The following is a 14,335-nucleotide window of genomic DNA, read 5'->3' as shown; positions in this document are numbered from 1 at the left end:
CAACCTGTATTTGTTCCCTTGTTTCGGCACTACAATAGCACATTGGGAGTATATGTGCCAATTAAAAAAAAACATACAGAGATAACAAACTCTTTAAAGCAGAACTTTTGAGTCATTGCCATTCACTGACTGGAGCTTCAAGTACAAACATTTAGGCCCTTATGTATCAACACTTTTCCAAAAAGTATCAGAATGGGTAATGAGTAACCCTTTGACACATCAGGTTCCTAGGTTTGATTCAAAGCTGCCTATGCTGGGAAGGTGCACCTAATAGTATACACGGGCATGCCCAGAAAAGGTTTGGTATCATTCGTGTCCTATGGAATGGTGGATTAAATAGACATTCAAGCTCTCCAGGCTGTGATACCTTTTACTTATCTAGTACTCTCATTCAGATGACATTAGCACAGTTTTCTGGTGCCTTCATGTTGCTTTGTACTACTGCCATCTGTAGGATGAGTTTACGTTGAAAGGAGGATGCATTGTACCATCTGTGCATTTAATGTTTACTTAGTTAAAAAAAGGTGTCACAAGTAAGGGAGTTTTTATTTTCCCAACCGTTAAAACACAAGAAAACTGCCTTCCATTGCTTAGTTTGAACTGATGTTTGCCACTGCTAAGCAGAGTACTTACCAGTATTAAATGTAGAAAGTATGCCATTCAGTTTTAGGTCTGGTTTTTGACAGTGCAGCTGCCAAACAGGTCTATTGCTTACAATACACATAAAGTGAGTTTTGTCCACCCCTATTAACCATTGCCTTTCTTCAAACAGGCTTTTCCAGCTATTTGGTTGAGAGTTTGTCAATCACATCTTTGTTCAGTGCAGCAGAGTATTCATCTCTCACCTAATACTATTGAGTGTTTGGGTACATCCTGCCTCCACTTGAGTGTTTGCAATGAATTGGAAAAGGGTCTACTTTATAACTACAGCTATCTGTGTGTGCTACTGCTGGCTTGCTCATGTGTGCCCTGCTCTATTGTGCTAGCACTTCATGGATGAGCACATTAAATCCAAACCCACTGACTTTGCCAACGTTTGTTAGAGTTTGCTGTCTGTGTATGGACTGCATTTCAGTGAAATCACTGAAAAACTGGTGTTGAGGAAAAGGATAACAACTATAATGACCACCCCCACACTCTGGGAGAAAACTCCCAGGGTTTGGGGATCATTCGGGTTTTTTATTTTTTCAAAAACAAACTCCAGTTTGGAAGGTTTTTTCCAAAAACAAAAAAAGCTAAACATTTGTAAGATGGCCCTTAAAACGGATACTGGCTATCCACCAAAAGTTTACTACATTGACAGGAAACACCATGACAGTGATTTCCTTCAATCCACTGGGCTGGTGGTCTTTGCTAAATTTGTCTGGCAGTAGTTTGTCAGGTTGGCTGAAGTAATGTTCTCTGCTACTCTGATGGACTGTACCCTACCTGAGAAACACGAAATCAGGCCCTTAATGTAAATTTAAGTACCCATTTTCTGGTTAGCAGACCTATAGAGACTCCCTTGGCCATTTCTAAAAGAAAACCCTCACACACTTGCTGGATGTCATATTCAAAAGCACTCAATTACAGCCAGCCCCTGATGTACCACAACAAGGTATAATGAAAACACCACCTTAGCTCTCGAGAAAGAAGGGTACAAAATAATCACATATTGGCCCTGTCCAAAGTGGGGTATGTGGTCATAAACATATGACTGAATTCATCTTTTTCTCGCCTGCCAGAAATTCACAAAGGAATTCCTGCCAGGTATAAACACATTTACGAGTTCAGAGATCTCTGCCATGAGTACGGAGATGTTTGCAGCCTTATATTTCACTCAAGGGATGGGAAACTGAGCATCAAAGGTGTAGTTTGCTTTGGAAGTTTGGAAACGTCCACAATTGGTACATTTGTTGGCATTAGCAAATTCCAATCGATCCCAATTCTAACATATAAAGGTCTGGAATTTATACCATTCCAAGACTTAATTAAATACTATTCCAGGGAAGAAGAGAGCATGGATCATTCTAGATTTGCGAGGGTCTAGGTGGAGGCTTTCTCCACCAGGTGCAGATACGCAGGGAATCACGACCATCAAGTGCAGATTATGGAGAACTCTCCCCAATTGCATTTGGGAGAGCTGTATGACCTACCCAAAGGGTACTCCTGGAAAATCTGTGCATGGTGAGTTTTCCAGGCAAGCTCCTGGGAATGATTCTTGTGAATGTTTTTCATGGTTTTAGTGTAGCGATAATTTCAATTCTAAAATCTTACTAAGTACTGAAGAACAATGAATCCCTTACCTTAAAATCACCACATTCTGGAATCGGTTATTTTGAGGTTCCATTTCATAAATATTTTATTTCTTGATTTCTAACATGTCAGAGATCATTACAAAAAGCACAATTTATATAGTACTGCTGCTTCCAGCTTTTGACTATATGAAAGGCACATCCTGAAGCTTAGGAAAAGAGTGTTGCTGAGGGTGTAGAGTACCACGGAGAAAGACTCACGCAAATTTTGAGTAATGCACAGATGCTGGATCCACTGCCTGCAGAGAACGCAAACAGACATGCCTATGACTATGCTGAAAACACTACCTAACTGTGACAGCGTGAGGGAATGACCAAATGGTCGACAGCAGAGGCGACAAAGGTGGAAGATATATTCAGGACAGGAGAGCTTTTACTATTTGAGGACTTCTGCACAGAGTTTAATCTCCTGCAGGGCCACTTCTTGCTTCAAAGAGCTGTTAATGTGGCATTTCATAAACATTGAGGGACTGGACATGCAAAACCACAGCCCCATGCTGGTGGCCATTACTTGATCCTACCAGCAGGAACGATTAAGGCAGTCACATGCCTCTATAAGGCACTGCGAGGGGTCATGCTCCAGCCACTAGATTCCCCAAAAGCAAAATGGGGAGAACCTGGGGACCCCCATTATACGTGATAAAGACTGGGCAAACATATTAGATAGAATCCCAAAGATATCCAGAAATGTCCACTTTAAGCTGATTAACTAGTTTATCCTCCATAGGGCCTATCTCACTCCAGGCCATATCAACAGATATTCTCACATGGTAGACGTGGCATACCCACAGTGTGGAGAGGTCGGCACAGAGCTTAAGGACATGCTATGGGACTGCCCCCAACTAGTGGCTTGTGGGAGTTGGTCACTAGGGTAATGGCTGACGTAATTGACAAAGAGGTCCCAAGTTTGATGGAGCATTGTGTATTGGACTGGTTCCATCACACCACTAAGACAAAGGTAACTAGCAGATTTCAGGAATTAGCATTTGTCTTGGTGAAGAGGGAAATCACACAACACTGGAAGGCACCAGGAGGGCCCTGTATTGTAACCTGGCACAAGGAACTCGAAATATGGGCTACCTATGAAGAAGAAGTGCTTCTCAAAGAAGCCATTAGAGGACACCCAGGCTTTGGAAGCTCTAGTGGACGGCTTAAGAGAACCGGAAGGGTAATTCCAGGGGTCTTCACTAGGGACATCACTTGCCCATACCCACTAATCGCGTTGCGAGGTACCAGTCAGAGAAACCTAATGCCGGTTGAGTGCTCAGCCCTCTGCCCCCTCTCCGGCACACACAGTACTCCACTGGAATTTTGCTAGAACAGACACAGCAACACTCGACAAAAAGCTCATTTATGTACAATGTGTGAATTGGGGGAGGGGGATTTGTAGTATGTTTGGGATTGTTCAATTGTTTTTTCTGAAACTGTGCATGCTAGACACGAGAAAGGCATCTTGAAGACTTAACTTCCAGTCTAAGCCTAAATGTGTTGATAAAAAACCTTCAGTAATATCTGTTTACAAAAAAACACCCCGAAACTTAGGAACCAATCAGAACAAGTTTTGAGCATGAAAATCACACTTACATTTGCATCTGTGCACAGAAATAACAGATTCAGCTTTCACAGAATCATCTGTGTACCTCCAAGGTCACAAATGGCACTTTCCACTGCAAACAACTTACACCATGTAGGTGGATTTTCTCATTCATAATCATTGGCTAGTATAAGAACATACCAGTTTGCATGGGGACTGGTATTGTAAACGTGGTGGCCACTCATGAATTTGAACCATTGCATACATTCACGAACATCTGAAGGACCTTTTCCCAAGCTCGTTGACCATCTTATCTCTGCCCCATTGCACAATGTATGCCTCAATTAGGCATAAGTGTTAGCATAGAAAAGTGTGCCATCATCCCCATTTTTGCAACAAGTGTAGAGTAGTGGCTTTGGTCCATTCTGGATTGCCAGGACCCTGGCACACCAGCTCAACTTTACCTCACCAGCTTGCTTAACATGTTACAGCAGCACAGGTGCAAGTAAAGAAGCAATATCACTACATTATTTGTTTACATGCACAAACTGCATGTGTATGTAGAAGTAGAAGTACTGCAGCTGCACTGTGTGTTGCGCATGCATGAGGGTAGTTTCAGTTGCATCTCCCCTCACATGGGCAGGATACATATGTCATATGCTGTACATGCCTGGAGCAGTTCAACAAGTCATTTAAGCCACTCTCGATGTGACATGTTCATCATGCGCTCTCTAACATAGAAAGTAGGCTACGGCCACGACAGGATCAAGGGGTGAACGTGGGTTCCCCTTCAGCCCTGTCCCAATTTCTGACTACTCTGATCCGTGGGCTGGTCTTGTGGACTATGCAAGATAAGTGGAAACTCAGTCATGACAGGTTGCATTGGCCAAAGCTGCCACGATCTTCTCCCTACTTCACAGTCTAACAAGAACTGCCTGCAGGTCTGCTGGGCCTAGGTAAATTGGAAGGACCGGGAAGGGTGGAGGATGTGTAGTATTAGGAACAGGGTCATGGTAAGGTTTACGTTAGGATTAGGTGTAGGATGATGATTAGGATTAGGATAAGGGCTTGTTTTATTTTTTCTGTTAAGGATGCACTTGTGGTTGGGTTGAAAGGCAGGTTTAGGGCTTTACTATGAGAATTAGGGCTGTGTTTAGGGTTAGGGATGGATGGGGTTGAGGTATTAGTAACTGAGGTTAAGAGGTAGAGTTAGTGTCACGGATTTTCCTTATCATGGCATTCTTCATAATGTGTTTTTATAACTGTCAAAGGAGAAAGTAAAATATGTCTTTCTGTACCCTGGGGTGTCATAATCACTTCTACATGAGTATATTTTTTCACTTTTCATTCCTAGCCACAAAAGAAGGTTTGTGAATCGTGCCCAAGATCTCTGCAGTGCAGTATTGTGATGCAGATAACAGGGAAGAAGAAAGGGATTATACCTTGTTGTGTACTAGTGTGTGATGACTTGAACCACAATTGTACCATACTAACAGTAGTCCTCCTTGGGTGCAACTAGTACTTTCCTTGCTAGTGGAAAAGTATATTTCAAACAAATGTATTTATTGCTAGGTAGCAGTTTGAAGCCAGTATTCTGTTGACGTGAAATCATGGCCAGGTACGGATTGTTGAGTTTCTGCTTTGTGTCCACCTGTTATAGAACGGTAGTTCTGCTCTCCACGCTGCAGTTCTCAGTGGCAGCATCAAAGCAGTAGCTCTTCTCTTGGAAGCTGGAGCAGACCCAACTCTTAGGAACAAGGTAATCTCTTAGATTCTGTTTCATGATGTTTAGTTATTTGATTCAATATCAGCTAGTTTTAAAGGCATGAAATTACGCGGAACTGGAGAGAAACTGAATTGAGGTATTGAAAATGTATTGTTATATTTAGTGCCTATTGTTCAAGAAGAACAGGAGAATAATCCGCCAAGCCCTTTCAACTGAAGGACCAGATCTCAATTTATCTGAAGGTCCATCGATCGTCTGATGCAATCTTGCTTTTAAGATTAGACTCCAGTCTTTTGGCTACCAGCCACAAGTGCAGCCATTACGACCAACCCTGGTGGAGCAACACACAAATGGTGGACTCAGGCAGTGCTTAATTTGAAACAGTGGTTGCAGAAGGTTCTAACCAGCACTTATTTTTTGGGACCGGCACTTGTTTTTCTTCATAATAATTTTACCCAGAGCAAGACAGAGAAGAACACAAAAAGGAAAAAGAAGGAGGAAGAGAAAGACTGGAAAAAACTATGACAACAATAGAAACCACACAAGAAATATCACATGCAAGAGTGGGAAAAAAGGGGTAAGGAGTGGATGATGGTGGACGAAAGAGGTAAAAGGGTGAAGACTACACTGCCGTGGTATTCGGCAGGTTTGACATATCGCAGCTCCATGGGTTTCTGAGACATCTTTAGGAACTAATACTTATTATTTGACAAATTATGTCCTGGACTGAGGGTTGCAAAGTGGTCACAAAGCACTGCTTATTTAATTTTTTTTAAATGCTGGGGCCTGAAGTTTTGTTCAGAAGCCTATGACCAGTGCTGTTGGATGTTGGAGGTGCCTGATTTCAAGGCTGCAAAGTCTTGATTCTAGCTCATACCCCTTTCATTCACCACCAGACACTTCCTGCCCCATTATCTCATGCTTTCAGATTATTTTCATCTGTCCTTTCTGTCTTTGTCACTGTTTTTCCTTCTTTCTCTTCCTTCTTACCTTCCCCCTTTTGTGTTTTTAGATCTCTTCCAATGGGTCAGAATTTTGTGAAGAAAAACAAGGGTCGGCCCCCAAAAATGAGTGCAGTTGGACCCCAACTGCAAACACTGGTTCACACTAAGCACTGTCACAATCCAATATGTTACACATTATTATTATGCAATATGTGTATTATTATAAAGACGCAATGTAGATGTGAAATGATGAGGACAACAGCTGTCAGAAAGTTAACAAGGTTTTTTATTAACAATGAGTGATGAGAATGTTGTCACCAACCAAGCCACATCCTAGTTGACCTCCGGCTGACACGCCCATATACATTCTACATTGTACTCACCAGCATTACACACACACAGCAGAAAACTCTCTGGCACTGCATTCATGCCTCCCTTATGCATGCACATACACACACCACATCCCCCATAATGCTACACATCCCATTCATTACACAAATAAAGTGTCTTAGTAAGAAGGCACTTCAAACATTCATTTTTACGCGAATCAGTCTTTTGCCATTTCTCCACACATCATCTGAACTGCCATTACTTCTTTCTTTCGTAAGACTCTACTTCCTTCTTACATTGCATCCTTCAAATGCAGTCTATGCATCACTCCTCCTGTACATCGAAAATCTCCTCATACTTCAGATACACTAATCATGAAGTTTCACATTGATGCTAAGATCCTTCACCATTTTTTTGGTTGTGACAATTCTGACCATTTTTTCTGCCCCTTAGATGGCTTTATTGTAATGTTAGCCACTTTCACACTAACTTATACCATTTCACCAATTCTGAACACGTGCAGGCATTAGTCTTCTCATTCTAAACAAATTAAAAAGTACCTTGCCCGTTAGTGTTAGACTTGCCGTCCTTGGCATGGTTCTCCCCCTAACTTTTTTCCTTCAGACCTCCTGTTTTGCTGAGTTCATTTTTGCTGGCCTTAGGACTCTGCGTACTTTACCACTGCTACCCAGTGTTAAAGCACTTGTGCTCTCTCCCCAGAACATGTTAGATTGACTTATTCCCAATTGTCATATTTATTTGTAAGTCCCTAGCAAAGTGGCACTACCTGTGCCCAGGGCCTGTAAATTAAATGTTACTAGTGGACCTGTAGCACTGACCGTGCCACACACTTTAGTGGCACTTTCAACCATGCCTGAAGCCTGCCAATGTAGCCTGTGTGTCTGTCATTTTGACCTGGCAAATTAAATAATTTGTCAGACCCAAACCTTCCCTTTTAATACATATAAGTCTCCACCAGGGTAGGCCCTGGACAGCCGAGAGGGCAGGATGCAGTGTATTTGAAAAGTTGAACATGTACTTGTACGTATTACATGTCCTGGTAGTGAAAAACTCCTAAAGATGTTTTTCATTACTGTAAGACCTGCCTCTCCAATAGAATAACATTGGAGTTACCTTATTACATTTTATATGTGTCATTTATAAACAAATGGGAACAGGTGACCTCTTCATGTTTGGAGTCTCTGGAATTGTAATGAAAAATCCTAACTTACAGTGAAGTTGTTTTTTTAATTATAATTTCGAAAATGCCACTTTTACAAAGTTGGCATTTTCTTGCCTTAGTCATTTCTTAGGTTATCATGTTTGTGTTTATACTGTGTTAGGAAGTTTAGAGTAGAAATATATAAGAAGCTGGATGCTCTTCCCCAAATCTCTAAATTGTTACTGTTTTCATAGTCATGCTCTGCTATTGACATACTTGGATTTTATTATCCTTTTAACTCCCACACGTCCATATGATATCATTTGTTCTGTTGTTAAGTTTGCTTTAACCCTTCTGAAAGTTCAGCCAGTTGTATATTTTATTCATTATTTGCTCCGTGTTGCATTTTTTAATATAACTTTTTTTTCCAGGCACATGAACTACCAGCACAACTTACAAAAAATGAGCGTATCCTTAAACTCCTTCAGAGAAAAGGAATGGGCACCAGAGGCTAACAGCGCTCTACCAGCTGTACCAGCTGTACCTGCTGTACAAAGGCTGCCAGTCCGATGTGAGGATGACGCACTGCACTGCTCTTTTATGTTACAATGTCATAACGTAAAATAAAAGTCTTGTGCAAGGTAAAGAGGAATAGTACACTTCAACCGATTGGATGCTGTTATTGGACTGAGGATGCAATGAAACGTCATATTGGATTTGTCATCTAACCTCAGCACCAGTGCCTGTAAACCAGACAAAGAATGTAATGATTTATAAAATGCTGCAGGATGCAGCGCGCCTTTAAAGGATAATAACACTGCTCAGCTGGGGATGCAGAAACACTGCCCTCTCTCGTCCTCGTCAGCAGATACCGCTTAATTGGTAGTTACAGGTCCCCCAGAATGAAGAATCACAACATCCGCTGTAACCCTGCAGATCTTCTGTAACCCTGCTGATCCGGTGTAACCCTGCAGACCAGTTGTAAACTAGAAGATCCGCCGTAACCCTGCTTTCAGATCCAATGTAACCATGCAGATTTGATATAACCCTGCTGCAGATCCTCTATAAACCTGAAGATCCGCTGTAACCCTACCCATCTGGTGGAACCCTACTGCAGATCCACTGTAATCCTAGCATATCCACTATAATCCTGCAGATCTGCTGTAACCCTGTTGCAGATCCATTGCAATGTTGGAGATCTGACGCGAACCCTGCATATCCGCTGTAACAAATCCGGTGTAACCCTCCTGCAGAGCCGCTATAGCATTCCAAATCTGGGGTAACCTTCAGGTTGGCTGTAACCCTGCCAAGCCACCATAACCCTGCAGATCCTCTGTAACCCTGCTGATCCTCTGTAACCCTGCTGATTCGGTGTAACCCTGCAGATCAGGTGTAACCCAGAAGATCCACTGTAACCCTGCCCATTTGATATAACCCTGCTGCAAATGCATAATCCTGCAGATCCATTCTAACTATACACATCTGTCGTAACCCTATTGCAAATCTACTGTAATCCGTGCTTACCCACTGCAATCCTGCAAATCCGATGTAACCCTGTTGCAGATCTGCTGTAACCCTGCAGATTTTGTGAAACAATGCAGGTGTGGTGTAATCCTGCAAATCCGCTGTAACCCTGCTGCAGATCCACTGTCATCTTGGAGATCCACTGGAAGCCAGCATATCCGCTGTAAGAGATCCTGGGTATCCCTCCTGCAGAGCCACTGTAACCTTCCAGATTCGGTGTAACCTGCAGGTTGGCTGTCCCCCTGCAGATCCACTGTAACTCTGTAGGTCCTCAGCAACCTTTCAGATCTGGTGTAATCCTGCAGCCGCAGGGTAGCCCTGCACACCCGCCATTTTCTTTCTCCCGAAGACTCCTGCTGAATGAGGCCTTAGCTGCTGCAGGAGATCTGTTTTCACAAATCCCCCATAACAGACTAGCATGGGCACCAAGGGATTGGTGGGGCAGTAATCTCCATGTAGCAAGTTGTGGTGGACTGCTTACTTATTAAATCTGAGCAAACCAGTTTAATTTAGCACAAACTGCACTCCGCTTGATATTACCAAAAAGGGGACACGAGTAAGTAATGATATGATTTGTTTGCAGTTTCTACCATGCAAATGTGTGTCTGCTTTCCAATGTGTGACCGGCAATGAAAGTGACTCCTCTAGGAAGTGAACATGTTTTTTCTTCTTTAAAGTGGAGTTGTATATTTCTTAAGTACAATTGTATACATATTTCAAGTATAACATTGTGTCCCTAAATAAAGGCTTCTAATGTTCCGACTTTAAATGCGTATGTGAAAATGCTTCTTAATTGGTTCAGGAGTTGTGTTGTTTTCTTTACAAAATACATAGTGCCCTAGAATGACTATGTCTAATCGCAGTACAGGTAGCCACAAAAATAAATTATGTCAAAACAAAAAAAAAAAAAAAATGAGTCTAAGGGGATCGAGGAAACAGAGTAGGCAGTAGCTGTCCTGAAAAGTGCCAACTTTCATCGTACATATATCCCTCTACTCCCACAAGCACATCTACCAGAAGAATTCAGTATCAGACCTCTGTACACAACACCAAATACGGACCCTTTCCTGCCAACTTGATGCAGTCTGCAAAGGGCAAAACTACAAAAACCAGGAACAGCAATGTACACAATGTTTTGTACTCGCTTACACAAATAAGCAGTGACGGACACAACATGCACTGGACGACTACGTATTCAGCGCATATCACAGCCCCACAAAGAGAGATACAAAGAATGGGTAAGTGACTGCTGACATCAAAGGGATGCAGAGAGCACGAACTGCCGCTAATGAAAATCTTCACACGAATCAGCATGCAAACACACATGGTCCTACACAAACTTTAAAATAAAAAAAGTACATTTACTGGAAAATCAAATGCATGATATGGGAGAGTGATAGAGAGAACGAGGGGCCACAGCACAAACAGTGATGTAACAAAGGTCCCCGATCTCCCCGGTGTTGGGGTGCAGGGGTGGGGGAGGGTGGGTGTTAGTACAGTACCCTGGCCTGAGAGCTCCTGAGTGAGTCCAGAAGGTGGCCTCTCCATGTATGGTGTGGGGGGTACCTTCAAGTTGTGGTACACCTTTGGGCACAAACTAACCCAGGACTGGAAATGAAAATAAATTACCCTAGGATCCCACAAATTGGGGGCACGGGGTGGTGACAAAAAGGGGACAGGAGGGCAGAGTCACGAGGTGTCGAATCTGGCAGTAAACTTATACAAGTATCTTTTTAAAAACTATACCCCCCTCCCCCTGTCCCAGAGAAACTGGAAGCATGGACAAATATGATTTTAATTATATTCTGACTCACATGGTCATAGACTACATTTTAAAATGTATTTGTAGGGTTAAGGCATCTGCTGCAGAGATCTTTGTTTACCAACCAGTTTCAGGGGTCTACTAGAGGTAACTTAATTGGTGGTTAACGCATTTGCTGGAGAGATCTGTGTGCAGTCTTGTCACACCATTGACTTATCATAGCATATATGGTTAATGTGCTTGCTGTAAAGTACACCATGTAATATGCAGGTCACTTATCTGTAATGTATGTGACCTGTATGTAAGTTCTCTGCTCTTGTTGCAGCAAACTCGGTGTCACTTCCAGGTCACAGGTTAAAATCCTTATACTGTCGTTTAGTGAGTTATGAACTAGCACCAAGGAGCTGCGTGCAAACTGCAAAGAATATATGTTTTCAACTTTGCTGTTTCAAGGAGCGACTCGTGATGCCGGACGGGGAGTGGATAAAAATTAACAATAAAACAAAAAAAAGTACCAGAATACGCCGCTGACGCCACCACCGCACAGCTCCTCTTTCCTTCGCCACAGGTACAGGCTCCCAGCCTGCCCTGCAGCCAATCTGAACACTGCTGTCATGCTGTTGGAAGCATGACAGCAGCATTCAGATTGGTCAGAGCGCCCAGCCAGGGCACTCCGAGGCAGACTGGGAATGCCCCCCCACCTGTGCTTGTCACAGACCGTGGCCCCTCCCCTTCTACAATACAACGATGATAAATGTAGTTTCGTATTGTATCGTAGAAGTTTGGCAACTGCTGGCGGGGGAGGTGACGATCCTCCGCCCTAGCAGAGGATCCGCCCCAGGCTGTTTCTTATCTGTCTTGAGACACTCTAGGGTTGTTAAAAATGTTGCTTTGGGCAGTATAGGCGCTTCTTAGAAAGTACTACATAAATGGTTATTAGTTTAATAGGTATATCTGACATACTTACAGTGAGCTGGGAAACTTCAAGAACCTGCCCCTAAATCAAGATTCATCTTTTAAGCACTTGTGAAATGACAACCAGTTGCTTGTGTTGTTTCTTGGATGTCCTTGGCATTAAGGTGTCATGCTCCAACTATCTCCTAGCCAGGAAGAGAAATGAACAATTGGAGTGCTGATGTCCCTTTAAATGAGGCATTTGTGCTGGGCACAGCTGGAAACCAGAATTAGAAGCTTCCTTCAGCCCCTGCAGGTTGCTCCTCTGAATGCAAACTCCGGGGACCACTGAATGTGTCCTGGTGTAGGCAAATTACACTGGGACACAGCTAACAAATTGAGGCAGACCAAATCCCAGAACTGGCTCAATATCTGCTAACAGATCCAGCTGGAGCCCCCTTCATCTCCATCACTGAACCCACCAAAAAGGACTTGAGACAGATGCACTTTTAGAGAGAAGGAAAGGGTCAGCTATCCTACATAATGCCCCAGCTGCAATTGTACAGTCGGCTTTGGATTGCGGAAACAACTGTTCCGCAATCAACTCAAAGGATATTACACCCATTTTTGTACATTGTCACTGTGCAAACCCATACATTAAATTTCCTTCTCGGAACCCTGACACCGGATCGGGAGCGGTGTAGTCCCTGCCTGACTTTGGTGTTCCCCGCTGAATTTGTCTCTCTTAGTAAGCTAGATAAGGAATGTGCAGGAGGCAAGAATAAAGCATTTCTGATAAAAAAACGACAGACAAGTTCCTCTATTTTAAGATTTACTCAGTTAGTTAAAATACAGAAATGGCTGGGCCACCAGAGTTAGATCAAAAGGCATACAAATCATAAAACTACAGCAAAGAACTCGGTAAAGGTGTACTAGAAATCCAGCATGGATTAGCCTTCTGAGAACGGAGTTAGGGTCTCCTCCTAACCTATGATTTATTGGGCTTTAGACAAAGGCTTTAACCAAAGGCTTCACACATTTACTACATTAGTACATGGTTCACATGCTCATAACCAACAAAGATTAAGGAAAGCACAACAGTTGCAGCAAAATACATTTTTGTGTTCCGTTATTTTTATTGAAGTTTAGGGTATGCAGTGTTAAATTAAAAGTAAATTATATTCACGCATCCGCATAACATACGTTGTGACTCATCAAACAGGGCATGGAGAGACCGCATATTATGCCTGAGTTGATTAAAGTTCCAATGTCGCCCTCAAAAATGATGCAGGATGCACTATAATATACTGTGTACATCCGGAAATACTGTAGAACAAAATACCAATGTAAAAGAAGAATAGGTAGAAATTAAAAATACGTGAGAAAAGAAAGTAAACATGCTGGAGAGGAAGGAGTTTGCATCATGACGAGGTATAATGTGATTTGGTCAGGTAGTATTTGATTGCTGAAGAAGGGATTTTAATAGTACTTGTGTCTGGAAAGCTACTCAATGGGCTAAGTGTGTTTTGCATGTAGAGATCCAATTTATTCCAAGTGGTTTGAGGGCCTATTGGAGGTTAGAATATTGTCAGAGCTCCTAAAAAAAGAAACTCAAGCCCACCAAGTGCGCAATGAGATGTTGTATAGGTTCTTCGTTTCACTTAGGATTGTTTGATACCTGTAGTTAAGAGCAGGTCTAGAAGTGATAAGTCAATGTCTAGCATTATGTGACACAATTACAGATACCAGGTCCAATAATATCAGTGCAAGGATTTAATATAATACTCACCTGGAATATGTCACAGCTTAGTTTCTCTGTATCAGACCAAAAATTCCTGAGCGGAGTACAATAGAAAACCGTTTGTTCAAGGTCTGCCTGGTCATGATTGCAGCTCCAACATGAAGGCGAATCAACAAGTCCTCGTTTATTTAATCTCATTGGCATCAATTAACTTTTCTGGATAGCCCAGAGTTTACATTGAAATAGTATTTGTGATATTTTGTGTTGAGGGCATTTAGACCATATGCAGTATCATGTATTTTCAGGAGGGAGAGTCACAGACAATGCTGTCCGAGAGCTTCCCCATTTAATACTGCGATCCTGGCATAGATTGTTCTTAGTTTTTCCTAATAATGTACAGATCCTTTTTTAGGTCGCAGTCTAC

General features: G+C 42.4%; 1 protein-coding gene across 1 annotated transcript in view; it reads left to right on the top strand.

Annotated features, from left to right (window-relative positions):
• ANKRD29 (ankyrin repeat domain 29) overlaps positions 1–10,280 on the top strand; it is a 585,479-nt gene extending 575,199 nt beyond the window's left edge. Inside the window, exons 9-10 of the mRNA XM_069220024.1 lie at positions 5,489–5,587; positions 8,422–10,280. Of these exons, the coding sequence (XP_069076125.1) occupies positions 5,489–5,587; positions 8,422–8,505 (183 nt within the window). The 3' untranslated portion in view covers positions 8,506–10,280. The remainder of the gene's footprint in view (positions 1–5,488; positions 5,588–8,421) is intronic.
• Positions 10,281–14,335: the final 4,055 nt, after the last annotated feature.

Source organism: Pleurodeles waltl, chromosome 2_2 (assembly GCF_031143425.1).
Source record: "Pleurodeles waltl isolate 20211129_DDA chromosome 2_2, aPleWal1.hap1.20221129, whole genome shotgun sequence".
Classification (NCBI taxonomy): domain Eukaryota; kingdom Metazoa; phylum Chordata; class Amphibia; order Caudata; family Salamandridae; genus Pleurodeles; species Pleurodeles waltl.
The sequence above is the reverse complement of the archived record's forward strand: the minus strand, read 5'-3'. Positions and strand labels throughout refer to the sequence as shown.